This window comes from Corapipo altera, unplaced genomic scaffold (assembly GCF_003945725.1).
Source record: "Corapipo altera isolate COAL_440 unplaced genomic scaffold, ASM394572v1 107, whole genome shotgun sequence".
Taxonomy (NCBI): domain Eukaryota; kingdom Metazoa; phylum Chordata; class Aves; order Passeriformes; family Pipridae; genus Corapipo; species Corapipo altera.
In genome coordinates this window covers 386,283-410,303 of record NW_020885017.1, presented here as the reverse complement: position 1 = coordinate 410,303, position 24,021 = coordinate 386,283, and the positions used below count along the sequence as shown (strand labels likewise).

General features: G+C 37.9%; 1 protein-coding gene across 3 annotated transcripts in view; it reads right to left on the bottom strand.

The window, feature by feature from the left end:
- LRCH2 (leucine rich repeats and calponin homology domain containing 2) overlaps positions 1 to 24,021 on the bottom strand; it is a 46,067-nt gene that overhangs the window by 21,076 nt on the left and 970 nt on the right. For 2 of the 3 annotated variants that reach the window (XR_003531679.1, XM_027667668.1), the window contains exons 2-13: positions 10,874 to 11,018; positions 8,762 to 8,888; positions 6,548 to 6,653; positions 6,306 to 6,442; positions 5,964 to 6,097; positions 5,307 to 5,394; positions 5,013 to 5,124; positions 4,606 to 4,703; positions 4,441 to 4,508; positions 4,119 to 4,223; positions 2,190 to 2,267; positions 106 to 174 (exon numbers count right to left, since the gene is read on the bottom strand). Coding sequence is in view for 2 of the 3 variants with exons in the window: in XM_027667668.1 (XP_027523469.1) it covers positions 106 to 174; positions 2,190 to 2,267; positions 4,119 to 4,223; positions 4,441 to 4,508; positions 4,606 to 4,703; positions 5,013 to 5,124; positions 5,307 to 5,394; positions 5,964 to 6,097; positions 6,306 to 6,442; positions 6,548 to 6,653; positions 8,762 to 8,888; positions 10,874 to 11,018 (1,267 nt within the window). In the remaining variant the exon portion in view is untranslated. The remainder of the gene's footprint in view (positions 1 to 105; positions 175 to 2,189; positions 2,268 to 4,118; positions 4,224 to 4,440; positions 4,509 to 4,605; positions 4,704 to 5,012; positions 5,125 to 5,306; positions 5,395 to 5,963; positions 6,098 to 6,305; positions 6,443 to 6,547; positions 6,654 to 8,761; positions 8,889 to 10,873; positions 11,019 to 24,021) is intronic. The other variant, XM_027667669.1, reaches the window with a different exon arrangement.

Genomic DNA, 24,021 nt, shown 5'->3' with positions numbered 1-24,021 from the left:
CGTGAGCTAAAAACATTATGACAGAAGATGGCAGCAGCAACACAATTAACAAAAATGTAATTATTAAAATATTGAAAGCTATGATACACTTAAGAATATCAATACCATTTTTCAGATTCCATTGGCTGCTTTGGCCTGTTCCTTGTGTTTACTGAAACTGAGTGATTAAGAAGCCTAGAAAGAAAAAAAAATACATATTTAAAACCTTTTTCTTAGAATATGCTACTTTCACTGCATAACATTTCCTGTAAATGAAAAGTTTTCAGCATTAATATCTTCCATAAAACTAAGATATGTTTACACATATGAAATTCATGCCCACTCTTGCTTCTATTTGAATCAACAATATTCTTTCTAGCTCTTGAACTATTTCAAGTTCTGTATTTTAAGGAAGCAAAACTTGATAATTCAAATCAAAATGAAGTTCCCTCTTATTTGTCTCCATAAGTACAGACTATTTCAACAGATCTCACACCTGTGTAAAGTTATGCTGCCCTCAACACAGAAAGCCCCATTGGTCACTAAAATTAAAAGACAAAAGATAATCAGTCTAAAGCAGACCAGAAAGGATACACAGATTGAGCATAAAAAAAAGTCAGTCAGTAGGAGGAGGTCAGAAGGTATCTTAGTAATAAACACTGCAAGTGCAAAGGAAATACAGGGAAAAAGGAGAGCTGGAAAACGCAGAAACACAGACTAAAAACAAAAGAAAAGTCTAACACAGAAGTGAACCAATGGAGATTTCATTTTTTCTAAATGGTAATGAGTAAAAAAAGCCTAAATGTAGATTCAGAAATGTTTTTTCATCTGAAACAAATACATACCACAGGTCTGTGTGCACAGGAAGATGATATGAGCTATTGTGGATGTTTTAAGTGTTAAAAATAACAAAACCATCAGTAACACTTAAAACCAAACATTGAAAAGTAACTTGAATGAAAACTTCTGAGTTCTTGAAGGTAGTGATAGGACACTTCAACACTGACTTCATGTGCAGAACTGTGATCAAAGTATATTTAGGCCAAATTATAGAGAGAACTAGAATGGAATAAGAATCAGAAAGAACCAGAACACAATCGATTATGCAACAGAACAAAGTAAAACAGTAAGCACCTTTCTGTATTTCATTACCATTACATAGGGCAGTACAGTCATTAACTGTAAATGACTGATGATTTTTCAATCAAACTTCTCTGATTATTTGATAACTTTGAGCTCAGCAATCTCATTTGCAGTTTAAGTCTCTCACTGTGTGACCCTCAATGTAATGGGATTATGAGAAGTTAAGCCTGTAAACCAAGTCTGCTGTATTCAGTCTGCAGCATCTGCTCCATATACTTGGTCTGCAGAAACTTAGTTTTGAGGGTGCATTCCAGAATTAAATTATACTGGAGCCTGAGAAAACTGTCACAAAAAATAATATTCAGAGCACTGGTTATCAAACCAGCATATAAACATGCTATTTTAAAGTCATAAATTTTTTAGAGAGAATCCCTATTTAAACTAGCTTTATGTTCTCAGAGACATTGTAGCAAGAGACCATTAAAATTAAAAAAGAAAAAAAATTGACTCTGATGCAAAACTTGCACCAAAACTGACACTATAGTGTAAATGCAATGACTGTATGTAACACAGGTCATTCCTTTTTTAAACTCATTACATGAAATGTAAGGGAAAGCTATTCTAGCAAATTCAAACATATATATATGTATAAACAGACTTTTCATTTATATTTAGATATAAACACACTGTTTCTATGGAGCATGTATATAATTAATGACTGGGTTTATTATGAACTAAGCTTATTATGAACGTGTTGATGGAGTATGCCAGGTGGTGATTACCATTTTTAAGATACAGCCTTAGTAATGGGAGAACTGCTTTGCAATGCTTAGCAAAAGCTGACTTTGAACACTTGTTGTCTGTATAAAGCATTACAGTTCTTGGTCTCTCACTCCTGACATTCCACAACTGTTGCCTGGTGAGGGGCAAGGTAACTTCTAAAGTATTTCCCTTTAACACTATTTCATCCTAAAGAACAAAAAACATATTGCAAGCTATTTTTGCTAACAAACCCTTAGGCTAACTTCAACCAATCCTTTCGCTCCGTTTTTCTTTTAGAAATGGCCAAAACTGTTCCTTTTGTCATTTGAACCCTGGCAAACTGAGGCTCTACAAACCCTTTATACCTGGATGCACGTCCTGCCGCCCTTGTCCTCTGGAAGAGTTTCTCACTGAATGAAGTTCTATAGCTTAAGGGCCTTCGTCTGTGTTCACATTTCATGGACACCAAAGCCAAAGACGGAAGGAGGAAGCAGGATAGGTTGATGGGAGAGGACAGGGAAGTCATTAGCATAGCAAGCAAAAAGAAAAGAGACTGCATAATATTGCAAAAGCACACACTGAACGAACAGAAACACGATTAGTAAGGAATTATTTTGTGATGTTTAACTTTTCTGAGGATTCTGTTTAGTGATTGAACATTTTCCATGAATAAACACAGGATCTTCACTAAATACTAAATATTATTCTTCTTGTTGTTTAAAAAACATGGATTCAAAACCAGGGCTAAATTTTATATAGGGGTGATTCTGTCCCCGTGTACCTAACGACACTTAAGCAAATTTTAAAATATAAATGCTAAATTAAGAAGTAAAACAAGAACAAATAAGACTGCATACATCTGCATGATTCAAGACAAAGAACCATCAGCAACATCATTGCATTAAGACACAACAACATATGAGGAGTAAAATTTAAGTTGCAGTGCTTCAGAAGAGGAGTGGCTTGGAATTTCAAATGATTAGTTAACCAGGAAATACTTAATCAAACAAGACCCACATGCAACATAAATAACCATCACATAAAAACTTAAGATAAGAAAAACATGTTCATTCTCTCTTTAGTAATAAATTATTATGAGAAAATTTAGCATTCTTGGTCTTACTTTCATACTTTTGGTAATAAGAATATATTAGCATGAAGATTTCATTCCTGTTTTACCCTTCTTTATGTGAACAACCAAATTTTGAATGCAGAGCATGGAGTTCTAAGTAAAGTCTATTATATATTTCACACACACACTACTGTTACTATATTTACCTAATATAAAATGCTGGTGAATTTTTAAAGCCCTGCAATTCATAGTACCAGAATCTCAGTTTCCCTCAGGGCTTCACATGTATTTCAACTCTCTTCAAAGAAAAATGGCAGTGCAGAGTCTCATCATTACACAGAAATCCAAAAGAAATAAAAATACTATTTAAGCTGGTGTGAAGTTATATCCATTACTGTGGGACACAACTTTTAACTTCCTTAAAAGACCTTACTCTCAAAGTGCCTCACAGTATTTGCCTGCTTGGTAAAGGAACCACACAGAACATTGCTCCTACCCTCACCTGTCCACATCTTATGTAGCTCCAGGTATTCCTTCCTGTTCTACATTTTACACAGTTGTTTACTTGTTCTACTACATTCCTGCTGCTTGTTCTGCAGCTCTCTTTCAAGCATCATTCTGTTGAGATGCCCAACATGAAGCAGAGAAATGCAGGCAGTTGAAATGATTTATTTTTACATGTATTTATAACACAGACATACTGTCATTTGACAGAACAATGTTCAAACAACGTTCCCCTTCAGTTCATAGGATATTTATAACTCTCATCAGACTGAATGGAGGAAGTAACACCTAAATCACCTTGTATTTGAATAAGAAGAACCAGTCACAAGCAAACTGTATGCAGGTTCTGTAATTCATACAAACTCAGAAAGTAATTTTAACATGTTACCAATGATCATGTTACATGAGCATCAACCAGCCCACTTAAGTCTACTACTTTGAAGAAAAAAAGTATAAAAAAAGTTAACATACATCAAATCAGGAAATCAAGAGACTTTCACATTCATCTCTTCCTCTCCATAGGAGGCTTATTGTTGCTTCTTTAGACAGTGATTTTATGAAAAGAAACACAGGGTAGCCATCTGACAGAGTCAGATAAACTTTTAACTGTTTTAACAGCTGGAAAAAACTGTTCTCAAGATAAGGTGTCAGGAGCTATTGGGTAAAGAGAGGTTACAGAATAAATTAACACAAGTTATTCCAGCTAATATTGTAATACCTGTGTTTTTGTTCTTGCTGCAGTAACTGGGCTGCTATTTTTCTCAGGTCAGTCACTTCTTTGAGTTCATCATCATCTTCAGCCAGCAGCTGTTCTTTCTGAAGCCTGAAAAATTAAACATTAGTGACCTGACTTCAGTGAATCAAGACACAGAAATGGCTCATTGTTGGACAAGTAAGCAGCACTGCCTTTAAGCTTATTTTCTGTCCAAGTACTTGGTGTTCAATATGAGATTTCTTTCTTCCATAGGAAGAAACTTAAAGAAAACCAATCTCACCCCTGTCACCACCAGCAAAACCTACCCAAAAAGATCAAGATTTACCTTTTTTCATCTCCCCAGTCCTCATTCTGTTCTATTTTCTGGGATTTCTCAGGATGTTTTCCCCGTTCCTTAAACAGAATGAAAAAAAAAAAATCCTTAGAATTGAATTAAGAAAAAATAAAACTAAGCTTGCTGAACAGTTTTTCTTTTGTCAATCTATGGTACCTTGACATAGGAGAGCAATGTGCCAATCTGTGCATCTCCCTGCTCAGGAAGAGCTCCCTCTTCTGCATTTGGGTCAATGTAGTCATAGGTCTCCTGGTCTAGTGAGGATTTGTGAAGAACAGAAAAGATATTAAACAGTTCTCTCGACCAAATGTTACTCCTAAGAGAGTTAAGCACTTATGAAAAATGTCAGATACAGATAAAACATAAAATTGTGTCTCCTTAAGCTAGAAATAATCTTTTCTTTCTCTCTAGCCTTGTCTATTTGTGATTATTACATTGTTTTCTGAAATGATGAAAATACAATGCCAACCCATATCATACAATTTTGTGCCATTTTCCTACATTATATTACCCAAGCCAAGTATTTCTGTTACCTAAAATGACAGATGCACAACAGGTATTACCTTTCTGTGGATCGAGTTTGCTTCCCATGACATGATTGTCATTCCTTAATGTCTGTTCCCTTGTTGATTCTGATACCTGGGAGTGAAGGCTGATTGTATCATCATCAGATGGCTGCAAAGACACTCACTTTTAGTACAGAACTGACATGTAAATTATATTATTATATGGTTTAAACTCAACTGTACAGACACTCAAAGAATATTAAATGCAACTCAGGAATTTCTCAACTGATACAAAATACAAAGGAAAGGTCTAAAAACCAGAAATTACAAACCTAACTGAACAATACTCACTTCTGTGGTGGACAACCTTTTATCCCCATTATCACTTCCAATGCCAGAGTCTGGTCCATGATTTTTATTGGGATAAAAGTCCTCCATGCTACAGTAAGAAAAAAAAAACACAAAAAACCCACACAAGAATGAAAGTAACAGTAGTGTTCCTTTCCTAAAAGAAAACAAACATCCTTTTCAAAATATGCTCTCTATACTCAGCTACAGTTGTTGATACAGAATTTTTGCACAAGGGGTAGTCAGTACAAAAATCCAACAAAACATCCCTCACTTTCTGACCTCAACTAAATTTAAAAAAAAACATTTGTGAAATACTGTGGGCTTTAGTTAGTTTCCCTTAATATATATATTGGAGGCAGACTTTCCATCCAACAGACTAATTATATTCAGGACATTCATGGGCAATTCTCCTCTTCTGTTCTGAATAAAATAGCTGAGATTTCCAATAAATAAATTTAAAACCTTTGGTCTATTAAACATCTTTGTTCTGATTTCTACATCTTTAGCAATTACAATGAAAACTTTTCATAGCAATTCAGATGAGGCAATTAAGTTTCCAGTCACAGAAAATAAATACTATGGCACCTAAATAAAGAACAATTAAAGTACTGAAATTACAGGTATTATCTGTAATAAAACAAAACCCCCACTACTCACCTGTCTGTGAGTGGCTGGGAGGGGACTCGTTTACCTAATGATGGAAGATCCAAAGAATCTGGTTTTTTGTCTATTCTGAGGCACGCCTGGATGCTGAGGAATTTAAATATGTGTACTTTACCCTTTAAACATATCTGTTGGGAAACAAATGAACAAATAAAAATCTTAATTACACTGCATGTCTTCAGAAAATACACCCCAAGAAACACTTTGTACACTGCATTTGTACCCACCACTTCCCAGTAGGAGCTGAAAACCAGGAAAACTTGATTGGTATAACTTAGAACAGCTTCCCCTAAGATGATAAAGTAAATTTCTGTGCTAGAATACTTCAATACTAACCTGTGCTGGTGGTATCTGCATTGGATTGTTATCCAAAAGTATAACTTGTAAGTGACGTAACTTTCTGTAACAAATTGGAATCTCTGTAATTTTATTACACGAAAAATCCAGCTTTACCAAGGGAAGGTCCCCTAGTTCTGTACTCAGGAAAACAAACAAACAAACAAAAAAAAGGCATCAGTTATCTTCTTAACACTTCACCTAATTTACCTACATCAATGGAAAGAAGATGAGTAGCTTACCATCTGGCAGCATATGGAGATTGTTTCTTCTTATGTTCAATTCTCTAAGTGACTGCAATTTTCCTATTTGCTGGGGAAGGACCTGAAGTTCATTACAGCTAATATCCTAAGAAAGACATGATTAATACATCAAGTGAACATCTGAAATGAAATTACACAAAGGAATACTGCTATCAAAGCTATGATAAAAGAAAAATCCCAACTCCTTGGTTTTTCCACAGAGAGGAGGTACCATAACAGATCTCACTGTTGCCTCACTATTAATGATTCAGGTTTCAGAAATTCAATTCAAGAAGTCACATCAATGAATGATGAAATACTGGTTTTAAGATTAAAACTACAGACTATGAATCACGAGTTCCTGGTGTAGTTCCTGTATCAACTAAAAAATCTTCTTGTGCTACTGCTGGCAAGGGACTGTCATTCTGCCCCTGTTCCAACAACTCTTTTTCCTTAGAAAACCTTCAGCCAACCCATACAACTAAAGATTTACAGAGAGCAACAACAGGGGCTCACCAACTTTTTGGATAAAAGCACTGGAGAGTGACAAAGCTGCACCAAGTGCACACAGACTACAGCTATTTCTGACAGTAATTTAATATTAATTGATGTAGACCAGAGGGATTAAACAACCACATTGCTAAGGAATCTTTCTAAACCTTCTGAATTCTAAATCAATAAAACAGAATTCTGAGAATTCTGGTTTTCCTAGACAAGACAACAGAGAGATACATCTGTCTGATGAAAACCTGGAAGCTGATTTTTAAGGTAAGCTGAGTCAGCAACTAAGCCAGGCCTTAAGAGATTAATCCAGGCCCCTTCATTACAGACTTGTAGAGCTTCAGCTTAAGGGTTGCCCATTGCTTTTGGCAACCACGGTGCCTGCACACAGCTGGGGGTCCCAGGAAGCACAGGCTGCTTGGGATGCACCATCATGGATCCATTCCAAGTTTTTTGTCCATGTCACCACAGCTGAGATGGGATTCCCTTCATAAAAGCACCTTTCGAGCACAAGGCGCAGTCATAAACTTTTTTTTTAAATGTATAAAATATATTTTTATGTCCTAGACAGGTATATCACAGGTACTGGAATGAAACTCTCTCTAGTATGTCCCTAATCTGCATTATCAAGGATGCATTCTAGGTTTGACAACTTCAGAAAATAAGCCCAAAATACCACAACTGCAACCATGAAAAACATTCCCTTCCTGTAAACAAAGGCAGTGATGACACCTTGAAATCCTCTGACATTGAAGGGAGCACAGGGAATGTTTCACCAAAGAGTAAAGGACACAAGAAAAGCCTCACAAATATTCTGAAAGTCTCAGAGTATTTGTAAGTTAAAAAAGAATGTTGATTTATAGCTTAGATATAAGATCATATTAAAAGACTCTCCAGGGAATACACAGCTACTGTGGAAACAGGATAAGGACAAGGATGCCTTGTAATGATCACAGAAACCATACATACTAAAAAAAATAAAAATAAATAAATTTTAAAAAAAAAAAATCAGAGCCAGTGCAAGTGCCAGGTCAGTGGATGACTCTGCACAGTTCTCCAAAACACGGGAGCTTAACGGGGAGCAATGATCAGAAAAGCCCAAAATATCGAAAAAGTAATGGATGACAAAGCACAAAATCTTAGTATGCCACGTGTTGCACAGATTGTGAATATTGCTTATCATTCCATTCACCCCAAACAAAATAAAGAAAGAGCAGAAATGTGAGGGGGGGGAAAAAACCAACCCACAGAACAACACAACAATGACTGACGGACAGAACTTGTATCAGAATACATAGAGATGAACTCTTTAGCTGGAAATAATATTCCTGATAACATACAAAGCAAATAAATAGAATTATGACTACTGTAAAGAAGGTAAACAGAAAATTCATCATTTTTAACAACACACAAGCAAGGGACTCAAATGAAATCATCTCAAAAGCAATTTTATTTATGAAATCATCTCAAAAGCAATTTTATTTATGAGCCCCTCCCTTAAACTTTAGTTGACCCAACATATTGATTTCTGTTTAACCTTATTTTTGAAATACAACATATTTTACCTTTAATTTCATCTCAAAACCCAATAAAACACAGTAGCTGAATTTAAATTTTGTAGTTCTGTATTTTAAAAATATTAATCTATAATTATACTGAAAATACACTGCTTATAAGTTTACTTTAAGTATAAAGATTCACAACTGTACTTACCAGCTCCATCAGATCTCTCAACTTCCCAATTTCCTCTGGAATGGAGACCAGTTTGTTATTACTGACAACCAGAACTTTCAGTGGAAGATCAAACAGGTATTTTGGCAACGTCGACAAAAGATTTCGACTTGAGAGAAAGAAAAAGGGACAAGCAAGGCTGGATTATAATCTCCTTTTTTTAAGCCTTAAAGGGAGTCTGAGATGCACATTGCACAACTTTTCTCCTATGACAGAAGACATTCTCCACCTACTATGATTTCATCTACATTTCAGCTACAATCTCCACCAAGAATTCCTCACCAGATACAGCCTCTCTCAGGTATGTGAATTTTAGGTCCCAATTTTGCTTGATGAAAGGAGTATGTGCTAGGAGAGAATCTAATGCTGAAATGTGCAGAGAAGTCCATTAAAAAAATGATGTTTGACATCACATGTATCTGCTTTGTACACACGAAATACACTGTTACCCACTATTTGATTTAAATCCTTATCGAAAAAACCACCAACATTCTTGGACTTCCACTGTCAGAAATACACCAAGTTTTTCCAATAAGGTACTTGTAAATTTAAAAGAAGTCACTGGAAAATAAGGTTGTTCAAGTGTGGTATGAAAGCAATTCCTTTCACGTAGAAAAGTAAAAAAAAAACAAACAAAAACCAAACCAGTACTTGCTGTTAAGTAGAACTAATTCTATTTTTGACAAAAAATAATTTAAGTGCTGATATTTGTGGTCACACAATATTATGAAAAAACTGGAAGTTTTAGTGCTTAATTGACATTCAGGGAACCGTTTTCCTATTAAAAAAAAAACCAAGGCACTGCTTTCCTATTAAAAAACCCTAATCTTTTTAGATTATGTTCTCCATGACTGCAGTTTATAGGGTTGCAAAACCAACAAACATAAATTTATGTCCTTGCCACATTTCAGCTTCAAAGACAGATTGCAGTTTTTATACCATAAAATGAAACTTCCAACAGTATCTCTATGAAAGCAATGTATTATTCTGTTAATTCTAAGTGAATACAAATAAGTTTTTGATAGAGGTATGCATTAAGTCTCTTTTTATGTTGTATTTCAGGCAGATATGCCAGGCTTTTTCAGTTGGAGAGCATAAGAATAAAAAATATAATGTGCAAGTGCATTTTTTTGAATGGATTATAAAAATGTGGCAATGAAAGTCGTTCCCTGTGCCACTTCAACAGATTTCCTCCTTTTTTTTAGTTTGGGTTTTTTTTAGGAGCTGCCTGTTTTACTATGAATTGCACAATACATTTTTTCCACCATCTGAATCCAAAATCAGAATTTAGGATCATGTGGTTTTCTTCTGTAACAAAGCACCTGAAGCAGCAGGGCAGGATTTGAGCCTGTTCCCCAGTCCCACAGCCCACGTGTTCCTGCACTGGGAAAACAGGCCCTGGACATGAGCACAGAGACAGACAAAGCACAGCTGGGAAAAGGATGGTCAGGAGAGTCAATTCTTGAAAGAACATGCAAAGCTCAGTCAGAACCACAAACCTTTCCTGTGCAAAGAAGTGAATCCAGCACCTCAGACACCATCAAAAGAGAAATGGGCTGTTGCTGAAGGAAGTTGGGCCAAATTTCCTTCAGAAAATGCTGCAGTTTTAGCTCACATTAAGCCTCTTTGGAATTGCCACAGAGCACATCACGCTTGAATTATCACTCTGAGGACTGATATTTGCACATTTTGAGACACAGCAGGTTTCAGGGATTTAAATAGCTCTTAACTGAGAAATCTGGTTTGGACTTATGTAGTCAATACCAGAAACAAGGAATATTGTGGAAAACAAGGTCAGGTGGGTTCTTTTAGATTCCCTCTCCTTCCAGAGCTCGTATCTCTCTTCTGTTCTTGTGAGAAGATCCAACCATATGTTTTCCAAGTTTAAAAAGAGCAATACAGCAGTGGATGTAAAGAATGCTCTTGAGAGCACCAAGTTTTTACACCTGTAGTTTCTGAACACTGTCTGGTTGCATAACATCAAAAAGAAACTCAATGCAAACATCAAAACAAACCCAATGACCTGGTGAAGCAAAAGGCCAACTCCCCAATGAGATAAGTTACAGAGGATCAAAAATAATCACCATTACTCACCTAATGTTAAGGTAGGTGAGCATTTGCAGGTTTTTAATAGATTCTGGAATGGATTTGATGCAGTTGTGATACAAATTTAAAGTTTCCAATGGAGCAAACAGCCAGACATCAGGAGGAATTTCAGTAAATCTGTTCTTTGAAAGATCTACAAGCAAAGAAAAAAGAAAAAATCCTTTTTTAGTCAAAATTTTCCCTGCAGTAAGAGGAGATAAAAGTACTCACTGATATTCTTGTCATACTCCTAAAAATTAAGGTGTTGCAAGAAGTGTAAAATAATTCAGTTTTAGCAGATGCTGCTGCATATAATTAATACACAAAAGAGACTTAAGATACTAAAAGATTATTGCTTAATATGCAATTACAACAGAAAATAGAAGAATGACAGGAATTCAAAAATACATTTCCCACTACACAGTTACATTTACAATGACACTGAATATCAACTAGGATTGTCCCTCCTCTATCAAGTCTTTGTTCTGTGCAGTTCTGGGATTTCTTCCCCTCCAACTCCAGGCACAACAGTAAGTCAAGGTACAAACCCAGCCCACGTTATTTTTCCTGTTTGACAGCTACATCAGAGTCTAATGTCATTGTACAACATATCTGCAATGCTAAAGCCAAGTTCCCCAGAAAGCCTTACCATTTATTTTAAGAACTAAAATTCTCCTCTAAAAAATATTCTTTATTGCAAGTACAATAACTGGGACTTTCTCCAGCTACATATTTAGGATTTAGCTAAAGAGAGGATAAAGTTGCAAGAACCAATTACCTATAAAAATCAGGATGCAATTTAGCCTTGCCTAAAAGCAGCAAGAGGAGATATCTCTGACAATAGAAACATAATACTTGAGCTAGAGTTATTCTGACAATGCATGACTGCATTATGCAAATCTGCATGCAGAAGTTAGGACAAAACAGCACATTACCAATATGCACAGCACCTCTGGCTGTCCTTGAAAAGGTCCAGAAAATATAAATGAGATGTGACCTAAGAATCCTGGAAATTATCAGCTAACTACCAAAACCTGTATCATCAGAAGTCCCCCAAACTACCTGGGAAGACCTTTACTGGAGATATTTACTGGAGAACAACTGCCTGCTCTTCTGAAAGTAACTCTGCTTCCCAACCCAAGATATTTCAAAAGGATGTGGTTTCTCAGAAACGCTGAACAAACTCTTTTAACAGAGAAGCAATACAGATCCCTTGCTATTTCAGGCTTTAGTTCTCAGTTTTTAACACTCACATGGAATAACTGTGCTCAGCTCCCATCACATTATCATCTGAACAAACATGTAGTTCTGCAAAAAGTCTAGAAAGCAATTGGAAAAGTGGCTCAAAGACACTGTCAGGCTCAAACAGAGTTGAACAGCCTGGCAAACCAACCATGAGCAGCATCACTCTCTAAAAGTACCCGACAGGAGGTTGGAGCCAGGTGGAGGTTGGGTTCTTCTCCCAGGAACCAGCAGCAGGACAAGAGGGCACGGTCTTAAGCTGTGCCAGAGGAGATTTAGGTTGGATATTAGGAAGAAATTTTTTACAGAGAGAGTGCTCAGCCATTGGAATGGGCTGCCCAGGGAGCTGGTGGAGTCACCATCCCTGGAGGTGTTTAAGGCAGGAGTGTGGATGTGGCATCAGTGCCATGGGCTGGGAACCAGGGTGGGGTTGGATCAAGGGCTGGACTTGACCACCTCAGAGGTCTTTTCCAACTCAGATGATTCTATGATTCCATGATCACCTTCCAGTGGCAGTAGCCTCAACTTTACCTCTTGAAGTCTAGAATATGTGACATTTTGTGACCTAACTGGTTGCCACTCCATCATTTCTAAGAAACATTCTCAAACTGAAGTATCACCAAGTCTTCCTATAGATCAGGGCCTGCTCTGCTGATGCCAAACTTCCCAAACTCTACCAGCAAGAGGCACAAAGAGACAGAGCTACGTTGCAGGAGTGACATTCTTCATGAACTGTGTGAAAATAAAGTTAACTAAAACTGAACAGTCCAACTAAAACACTTATTAAAAAAATTAGCACAGCTTGAGAAAGTTTTCACAATGGGTGAGGTTTGTTTTCTGTTTTCCATCACATCAACTTTCAAAATGTTACAGAAAAATAACAACTTTCACATGAAAGTTTTCTGCAAAACCCCTTTTAGTTTAAACAAACGCTCTCTTGTTCTAATATTCAGCAGACTGAGACAGCTGCATGCAGAGAAGATGTACAGTTTTACTGCTGGCAGGGTTCTACAACCTCCACCACAGGATGAACAGCCTTTGATACAACCCCATTCTGAAAAAAACTGCTCTAAGCCTCTTCCTGATTTGGTTTTAGCAGCAGCTGCAAAGGGAACTGAAGTCTAGCACAAAACACAGATGACAGAATCCACTCTACTTCCACCAACCCCAAGAGCAGCACTGTAGCTTTTATTTGAACTGAAAGACTCCTGGGCACCACGAAAACTTTGCTGCTGTATTTGCATCCAGCCACATCTCAACCACACATCTGGGTAAGAGACAGGTTAAAAACCAGCTTTGCTGTTTCTTCTGCAGAAACAAAACCCAGAGGCAGGACAGACAACAACTACAGGATGCACCAACTGATTGCTCTGGGCAGTGAGTGGCCCAGGGGTGCAGCACTCACCAGGCAATATAAAACCAGCCGTGGTTTCCAGCTTGGCCTGACAAAAATCCCACTGGCACAGTCTGGTTGAAGCCCCTCAGTGCACCCTCCTACAAAACCCACACAACTTCACAGCAGGAGCAAACACATACCAAGCTGACAATATTTGTGTATTGCTGTAGAAACCACTTTGCTGAAAACAATGCTTTTTGTTGCCCTGCTGTGGGGCAGGGATTACACTCTTCTGTTATGAAACCCAGAAGTCCTATTAAAATAGGAAATGGCAGGCACTATCCGTCAATAATAAAATAAAAAGGTAAATAAAGTGATGGGAGACTGCCTGACTTCTCTGCCAAGCAATTTTTCATTCCAAAGCAGTATTAAAATAGCCCCAGGGGTTCAGATTTTTCTAAGGAGAAAGATTCAAGTGTCTATGGCTTTCCACAGCATTCTTATATTGAATGTACTTACAGCTTTTTAAAAACAAGTAATGCTATTTTTATCCAAACTAAAAAATTGTTTCTACTCCAAAAATATTTTCACAACAAGCAAAAAGTTTGAGATTATATTGTCTATTCTGCTAAATAAAATGTAAATGTGAAGTTTATGCAATTTAGGTATTTTTTGAAGACTAAAACCACAATGGATGGCCAAGAAAATATGGTAAGAAACTTTTGGAGTAGAGTGTTCCTCTGTTAACAAGACAGACTTCCAGTGAAATGAGAAAATGAGAAATCATCTCAACTGAAATATAAGCAAGCTGCTGGCACTTGAGAATGGTTTTGTAAGGGTTAATAGACTGGAGGAGCAAGGAGAGCTGCTAAATGCAGAACCACAGATGATTTAAGATGACAACTCCTCTAGAAGTGAGATTATAGGAATCCTTTGCTTAACCAGTTTAGGCTGGAAAACTCTCAGTGGGAGTGTTATGTGACAACTAAATAGAAGAAGCTCTCCATGTCTGCTCATGGATCACAGTATTTCAATCCACTATCTCTGCAGGAACAATAAATGTGAGAACTACACCATTACTAAGGTTAAATTTAAAAAGGGAACTAGAAAAATATGAAGAAGTTGGTTGCAGTTGGTTTTTTTGACAGAAAAAGGTAATGTCTTTACTGACTGTAAGACAGCGACTAAAAGAAAATATACTGAAAGATCAAAAGGAAAGAATTTTAGGAAATCAGTCAGCCTGGAAGGGAAGCTATTAGAAATAAGAAGTTATCTTGTATAAATTTAAGCCATGATCAAAAGGAAAAACAAAAAGCTCAAGCTGTCAGGTTATAGCAGTGTGCAGCAAGGTAGTTAAATAGTATTAACATCCCATTTGCCTTGGTTTTGCACTTTTCCCTAAGCATGCCTTACTGCTTACCACCAGAAACATGCTGATGGAACAGACTGGCCTTTTATTTAAACTGGTACAGTCGTTTTATATTCACACTTTACACACACTGCATGTTGAATTTGAAAACAAGGTTTAGCTGAGAAATTTACACTTGAACCTCCTCTTGATATTGTAATATTTTTCATAAAAATATGCTGCTGATCCAGGATATTGGTGTTAGGCTTTGTTTGCTCAAAGTGCTTCAAAACCTTATTCAGAAACTGGATCAAATAAAACCACATCCCCCACCCTGCAAAATCCAGAACTGCTCTCCTAACTTGTCACACATAGACATTTTCCTAGCCAGTCTTTCTAGCAATGCTTTAGCCTAAGCCAACCAAAGTCTAAGCCAAAAACATCCAAGCACAACTGTAACTATATAATTAGTCCTACAGAAGTCAATGGATGCATAAAAACAAACATTCAGAGCTCATCCCAAAGACACACTTTCAGCCAATCTAAACATAAATCTGAGATCACCACACAGAACATGGATAAAACTTATTAGTCTGTCATGGATGATGATTCTGGAGAAGAAAAAACTAGTCTCAACCAGAGACACTACAGAAACACCTGCATGGTTTAATTCCAGTTTCTGATGTGGTATTTCAGCACAGAATATCTACACAGTCTAAGAATTAGTCTTTGGTGTAATCACTAATATTTGTTTCTATCTTCTTTTAATCTTCAAAAAATTCATGGAAATACTGTACGAGTGCAAAAAAAAAAAAAAAGAGAAAATTTAAGAAAATCGTCCTTTTCAAACTCTGCTAATGCTTGAGGCTCTTCTCCAGTTTGTTGAGAAACTAAGAAAGGCAGGAAGAGATCTGCCTCCCATTACTAAGCACAGAAATGGCACTTAGCATGAAGAAACCAATTTCATTGTTTATGTAACAAAGCTTTCTTCAGTCAGAGGATGACATAACAGAGGCTTTTAGGACAATCCAGAAAACCCATTTCAGAAAGACTGAAATATCACTGGAAATTCTCAAAAATGAACTGCACAAGGCCCCAAGCAACCTGCTTTACCTGGACTTGTTCCCATCAGGAGATTGCCCCAGATGATCTTTGAAGGTCTCTTTCAACCTGTGTAATTACAGGATATAAAACTGTAGTTTGTTTGCATTACAGGAATGTAATTACCTTATCACTGTTTGGGTAATTCAATTATCAGTTCCTGACGAGGGTAAAGAGAAAAACTAAAGATGTATTAGAAGAGCCAAGTGTGAGTCTATCTACTTCCTAAAAGGGTCTTAATTCTGTCAGTCATGAATTTTGATGGTGGCATTAACGAACCAAAACTTCAGTTGGAGCTTTCAGATACAAAATTATAGAAGAAGAGGGGAAAAAAAAAAAAAAAAGAAAAAACAAACCACCAACCCACAAAAATCCCTACAAAACAAACTGCATTCACCTAAATAAAACCACAGTGTGGATCCTGCATCCAGTTTACCAAAAAAAGTGAACACTGCAGTGTGTTTTAAACTCCTTGCTCCTACGCTGTTAACTGGTGTAGGGGAAGACAAAAAACCCCAGCACTAAACCAGAAACTGAGAGCTGGATTTGGTGGGAAGAAGTGAGATTATTCAAGGGATTTTTTCCCCCTCTCTGACCACAAGTAAGTCCTTTGCACAAGCTTCCTACCACTTTCCATTACAACTGACACAGAACCAGGCTTCTGAAAGCACCAATTCATCCCTGGGGATCTGGGTTAGTGCTGAACACGGTGGTGTCAGGTGAACAGTTGGACTTGATGACCTTAGAGGTCTTTTCCAACCTTATTGATTTTATTATATGTTCCAGATTCTCTGGAACTCCAGCAGAAAGGAACTCTTAAGTTCCTTTCCTGAGCTCAGCTCAAATGGGATGTCTGTCTAGGATCTCCAGCATTTCCCTCAGACCCTACACATCTACTTGCAGGTTCACAGATCAGACACTAATGCATGACTAGTGTTGTTAAACACAGAAATGTTTTAACATTTTCCCTTCAAAGGAAAAATGAACCTGGTTAATGAAATAATAAACAACAGAATTCTTTTTATTTACTTATGTTTCAAAATGAACAATTAAAACACATCCAGATGTGATGGTGATTGTGCATTCTGACAAAACCAACAACCATTTCAGCTGCAAAACAGACCAAAAAATTTCAAACTTACTGCCAGAGAACATTCAAGAATTACAGCAACATAATTTTTGCCTGTAACTATGTATTTCACATACAAATCAATGTTTGCTCTCCAACATTAAAAGCTGTGGTGAAGGATTACACAGAACAAACTGAGCACCCACCAGCTCTTCTGCACAACAAAGAATCTGATATACCTGCCAAAAACCTCTCAGGAAACTAAGCTGACCACAAATTGTCACAAGGAAAGATACAGTTAATGTCTATTCTTAAAATCTTATGTAGCAATATTCAACTTGATTTTTATCTGTTGTGCTCTTAAATCAAATAGAAGCATAGGTTGTCTTCTGTTTGAAAGAAAGAAAAACACTCCCAAGACCAGAGGTGGTTAAAAGCAGCTTTTACTTTTTTTCAACTGGGTGTTTGACAGCAGGGAATATCTTTGGGTTTTGTGCAAAGGTATTACAAAGAAATATCAAAGTGGCATTTGGGTTTTAAATCCAACAACTGAAGAGCTTGGAAATACCTGCTTTATGGTTATCCATGTCTTTAAGTTCAGTTACAGACTCAGTCTAGAGTGGTTAAAATGACAAATGAAGAAACTGTGCACAACTGTGTAATTAAAGCTTCTCATCAAGCACAGAGGGAGGGTTGTACAGGCAACCAGAAACTCTACTTGACAGATTCTGAGTTCTTGGATTTTCGAGCTAAACAGCACTTCTGAAGAAAAGAAATCCTTTTTAAAATCACACTTCTATTACTGTAGACCTAAACAACAACAACAACAACAAAAAGGATCCTGTCAGATTGAACCACAGTTCTTTCTCATGAAGTGGAACAGACCTATATTTGTCTCTACAGAGGAAAAATGATTGAGACCCAACACACTGGCTCTGAAATCAAGGTATCTTTGAGGAACCCACTGTTCCAGCCCACCCTCACTGGACCCAGTCTCCCAGTCTCCAATGGACAGGGGGTCAGTGGCTGCAACTTCCCCCTGCCGGAATTCCCTGTTACCCATCAGAGCTGATCCAGCCCAGTTGCTGAGTTGGCTTTTTTAGTTTCTTCCTTATCTTGGGAGTTCTGCCACATGTCCTCGTGGCTCATAAATTCTACATTCTTTGTGTCCATTATCAGTGGAGATTCTTCTTCCCAAGCTTTGTTAACCTCCCCCTAGGTCTGAGGTCACTGAAGCGACTCAAGCCCTAAATCTTAACAAGGCAATTCTACCAAAAAGTAATTTATTTTTCTAAGACCTGGACATCAGTTAGAGCTTGCCTGTTAGCTGCCATCTCCTTCTTATTGATTAGGCTTGAAAGTACACAAAGATCAAAGAACATCCTTTCTTAAGTAAATGTCACATATTCCACATTTTGTAACACCAGGATGAAACCGATGGATGGATTCAGGGAATTCTTCACCACGTTGCAACATCAGGAAGATCCAGGCATTTCCAACACAAGAGAGCACATTGCTACAACTCTGCACTGAGTTCAGCTGCTTTAGCACAGCATGATTAAAATGGAAAATAAAGAACATAACACCAGGATCGCTCCTCGGACTGGCATATGAAGGTGTAAAATCACATATCCTGTCAAAAGGGTATTACATCATGTCAAGGATTATCTTCCTCTCCACTGTTGAAGGTGCCCTGTCTCCACAAACCTCTTGGAGTCTGAAGTGGTAAGCAGAAAATCCCACAGGAAGTTTTTTTGGTTTGGCACTGTAGTATTTAGTCTAGACTATAATCATTAAAATGCCTCACTACCAGAAAGAGTAAAATGTATTTTCCTGATGAGTCAGCAAGACTTATTAAGCTGGTGTATTAGAGCACAGGGCATCTTCCTCCCACTTAAATTGGCCATTACTTATTGGTTTGATTCTGACAACTTCTTTTTTGACTTTCAAATTTTTAAATTCCAAGTTTCTCTTTCACAGAAAAGTAATATGAGGGAAAGTAATCATCATAATCATCATTCAGCAATGAAGCAACGTCTGGATTTGTTAAGGAATATCTAAAGTGTACAGAAAATTCCCAAGGAAAGATTCTTACCCCAGCCTCTGCATGCTCAGTAATATACATCCAAGGCTTTTGTCCTGAGGAGTTTACAATCTAAACAGACATGAGGCAGAGACAGAAAGCTACAACCAACCTTCTGGGACCAGTGTTTACTGCTTATGTGCAGGTAAAATGGTTTGTCACTGGATAAACTGAGCAGAAACATTTTTCAAGTAAGTTAGACCACTGGAAGATAAAGCACACTGGAAAACAAGGGAAATGCACCAAGAGTGAGGTAAAAATAACCCTGAAGAAACTGAGCAGACCAACAGTCCATGAGCACTGAGTGAACAGGGTCGAGCAACAACTCCAGCACGTTCTCCCGAGACACAGAGGCCTCCCCTGCAGCAACTTCAGCATCTGTTCTTATTTGCTGGTGCCTCCTGCTGACTCTGTCCTACTCATGCCAGACCTCCTGGCAGCATTTAAGAATGGCTGTAGTCACTTCTATCAGCTTCAGAATAATGGTATAATATCTCTCATTACTGCATGTGATAAGTCGAAGCAAACCCTTCCATAAACCTTTTAGTTCTAGGTCAGTCTTCAACAGAACAGGTTCTCATCCCTCACATCCTGCTTCCACCTACTGAAACAGAGGTGAAGTGACAAACTCAAGGAGTGTTTGGTGTAACACCCAGATGGTCAGGGATTTGCTCCTTGTGCAGCTACACCTGCTGCTCAGCAGCTGATAGAGTCAGGGATGCAGGGCTCCTTCAAACCTTGTAACTACAAACCCTTTTTTTCAGAAATCATACACTGACACATGGGAGCACACATGTGATGATCATGGCTGCCAAGCACAAAACTATTTTAGGTTTAAGAGAATAAGACTTAAGCTCTTTTCTTTCACCTGAAGTGCTCAACCTTCTCTAGATCTGACAGACCTGGCAGCACATTTCCCCAGCAAGTGGCAAACAATCCCAGATTAGATGAAGAATGATGAACATTAGACTGTTGGACAGCCAGAAAAAAGCAATGAACTCAGAAGTCTCTTCACACTGCCATGTACAAATTTTAACACACACACAAAAGTACCAAGTATCTTAACATTTTCCGGGGAATTCCAGCCTTCAGCCCTGATTTTGTTACCTTTTTGCTAAGGACAGATTTCAGCAGTGCTGGGAAAATGAATATGTACTTTTGTATCCGCTCTAACCAAGCTGCACAACGCATGGGAGGACACAAAGACACATTTCACCAAAAAGAATACCTCAAAAAGCAAAGGCTACTCCATGAGGTTTTGTGATACATTCTGTGATTTAAATACATTTGCACCCTCTGCAAACAATCAGTAACAAAGTAGAAATACATAGTAACAAAAGTTCCTTAGTTGACCAAAGGCAGAAATATTACAGCACTAAATGCTGGATATTCCAAGGCACAAAAATAGTCAGTGCAATGGCAAATATAATTCTGATGGATGGAGAACACAAAAAGTCAAAAAATTGCCATCACGTGTTTCTTGTAGGTATTTCAGATAAGGCTGTGACATGGAATCTGGGGGTTTTAATATTAAGATATAAGTGATATTCTTCATAATGCAATCCTTCTAGGCAGGCAAACTAGTAATTAGCTGTTTTAACTTCAACTCACCAAACTTAGACTTCTCCCCACTTGCCCATCACAGCAAGTATCCTTAACAATGATCCTTATCACTGGCCTTCAGCAACAAAGCCTCAAGCACACACAACTCATTTCCTCTCAGCCCAAACACTGGGCATGTTCTGAAAACACTGTGGGGAATTTCCACAATTACTTGTTTATAAACTCTGTCACTTCCAGGTTTACTTCAGATGCATTTCCAAACATAAACACTAACCCCTCCCTCTCAAGAAACCATCGAACCCGAGTTTCTCTTTTCATTCAAATCTGAAGGAGTAGCTACTGAAGAACCATGTTTTGCAATATGTTTGATTTCTAGAATGTAATCTAGGTTTAAGATATACATCATAGATCAATATTAATTTCTTTAGCTGAATACTGGAGTTTGCTGTTGCTCTTCAGTTACCTGCCATCATTCATTCAATCAACACTGGCACCACAAACAAAAATAACTTTATTCAGAAAGGAAAACGTACTTGGTTCACAAGTGTATACTGTAAAGGCAGAACAACATTATAAATTAACATTCCTGTGCATTTCCCACTTAGTGTTAAGCTGTAGGTTTGTTAAATTTAATCTATAATCACATGAATGACTATATACCTTAGAAGAGCCAGAAATAAGATGGAAAAAAAAAATAAATCAGAGCCATGCAAGTAATGCTGATAATGGTCTCTGTGCCAGGCTGCCTCCTCCCATCCCTCAGCAGACACACACAGGGATCTCCAGGTGGGAACTCCCCCTGCCCTGCCAAGGCTGTTACTGGCCCTGACTGGAGGGCTCGCTCTGAACTCTGGTGTTACTCCTCAGATATGAAGAGGAAGCAGGTGGTGAGAAAGGAGAAATTTCAAAGTTAATCGTTAATCTCTTTATAGGCAATCACTCACTCACTTATAATCGCTTGGAAGTTCCCTCAGAATTAAAAAGTGGGAATCAGATCCGCTGTGACAAAGCCATGACCGAGGAAGCCTGATGGCTCCACTGCATCAACCAGAACACACAGATCGTACCTTGAGCTGCCAGACAAGCACCTTTCACATTTGCTAAATTCGTGTTGTTTGTAAAAAGTGCTCACTAAAAGAGGGTAAATCACTAAAGGCACAGCTTGGCTTAGTTCAGCATGGCAACACAGCACAGGAACCCATCTTTAAAAAAACAAACCAGCAAACACACAAGTCTCCAGCTAAGCAGACCATGATTACACTGATGTGATAGACTCAATTATTTCACTGCCAGGGGGTCTAATGTTGCTCACACAGAGAGAAGCAAAACTACACGTTCATAACATAACTAAAATATTCAAGATACCTCTTGATATCTCAAGGCCTATGATTTTATTTTTTTCCAGAAGTTCATTAACAGCAGCACAAGATCTGTTTGAACAGCCAGAAGACAAATTCAGGTAAATAATAAAATAAGGATTTCTTGCACAAAGTGCTGCAAGGACAATTCACAGGTAAAAAAAAAAAAAAAAAAAAAAGACCTAAACAGTCAGATATGGTCACTATGCTTTCAGCTCAGCAATAATTTTTGACTTATAATTTAAGATGAAAAAAGTATGTCACCATATTTGCAAATTAAGTATTGGCAAACCATTATGTAAGTTAGATGCAAAATAAAATCCCAAGTTATTTTTGATAAATCAACAGCAGTTGTGCTTCAGCATTGCTGTTGCTGACTTTACTGATATAAAGGCAGAATATTCTGGGTTTACAGTAACACTGCAGATCCTACTGGTTGGCAATATGGAAAAAAAATTGTTTACATCCAGATTGGTTAGAGGCTGATTTTTTAAACTTTTGTTTCAAGTACCACAGAACTGAAATTCAGTCACTGACTTGGAACAGAAAGTGAAACACTGCAAACAGTTTTGACCCACCCCCCATATCCCATGGCTCAGCCTCAACCTAGAACATTGTCCCTGGGAATATTTCCATGTGAAACAGGGATAAAACTGCTACAAAAATGCCAATAACTACATGAGTGTTGCCTTTGAGGCAGCTGCTGATCCCCCACTAAGCTCCAGGCCACACTGACACTGTTAAGGATGTCCAAGATTCACCAACAGAACACCATCTACCCACCAACAAAAAAATTCTACAGATCAAGTTAAAATAGAGAATACAGATCTTTTGCTTGAAAGCGTCTTTTGAAAGACATTTAAAATTTGTATTTCTCAGGATCCACTCATAAACCAGGTCTACATTACATTAGGATTGTTAGGAGATGGCACTTGCACAGGCCCACATCAACTATTTCAGTAGGGAATCCTACAGCAGCAAGCAGTAAAGCTATTTCTGTCAGAGACTGCCCACAAACATTCTCACACCATTGTTCACAACAACAATTCAATCCTGATGGCACTGACTGGCCTCTACTACATCCTAAAACAAAAACACAAGACAGCTCTTACTCAAACATCGAGATTCAAAATAAAATGACCAAAAAACTGCCAAAAATGCAAACAGTAATAATTCGAAGCAAACAAAAAACTCTGATCCTTGATGCACCCACTTCAGGATACAGAAAGCCTTTTTAAAAACAGATTGCCTATATGCCTACAATGCTTCTTCCTTAATGCTTCAGTTATTGAATATTTATACACAGCAGTGACCAACTACATCACTAAACACATTTTCTGATACTACAAGGAAAACTCCAGCTTCTATTATTTCATGGAATCTCTTTCTGTTTTAAGGTACCACAGTCGGCAGTCTCCTATTCAAAACAATACACCAGTGATTCATAACTCATGGGGAAAGAAAAGCCCCAAAACAAAAAAAAAAACCAAACCCACAGCATTAATTTACCCAAACAACATTTCAGAAAGCCACTACTACTTGTGAATAAAAGATCCTTGGCCTCTCAATAATATTTTCTTCTAGCACATTGCTCAAAATAATCCATTTTCAACGAGTAACCCAGCAGCAAATAAACCCACGAGCACATCAGAGACCAGGCAAGGTATGGCAGAACCCTCAGGGAAAATGCAGCTTTGTTTTCTAGGAACTGTAGAGAAAAAGGCCTCCATGTTTCCTTCACCTACAAGCCTGGGTGAATGCAGGCCCACCCACGATATCCAAGCCTTTACCAACACGGTGAATACCCCAAGCTCTCCACACACACCGCTGGATGTGCACACAACCCTCGCACCCGCGCTTGGAACCATCTTCCTGCTGAGCTGAGGAGAAGGACCGACCTGAGTAGCCCAGGTGATACAGCTCCACTGCCAGGGATCCGACAGCCCTGAAGGTACAAACCAACCACAGCACGGAGCTCTTATTCCCCAGAGTTCGAATAAAGAGCTCCGTTCACCTTGCACAGCCCGCTCCGTGCTCACCGACTGCAAGTCCCCATC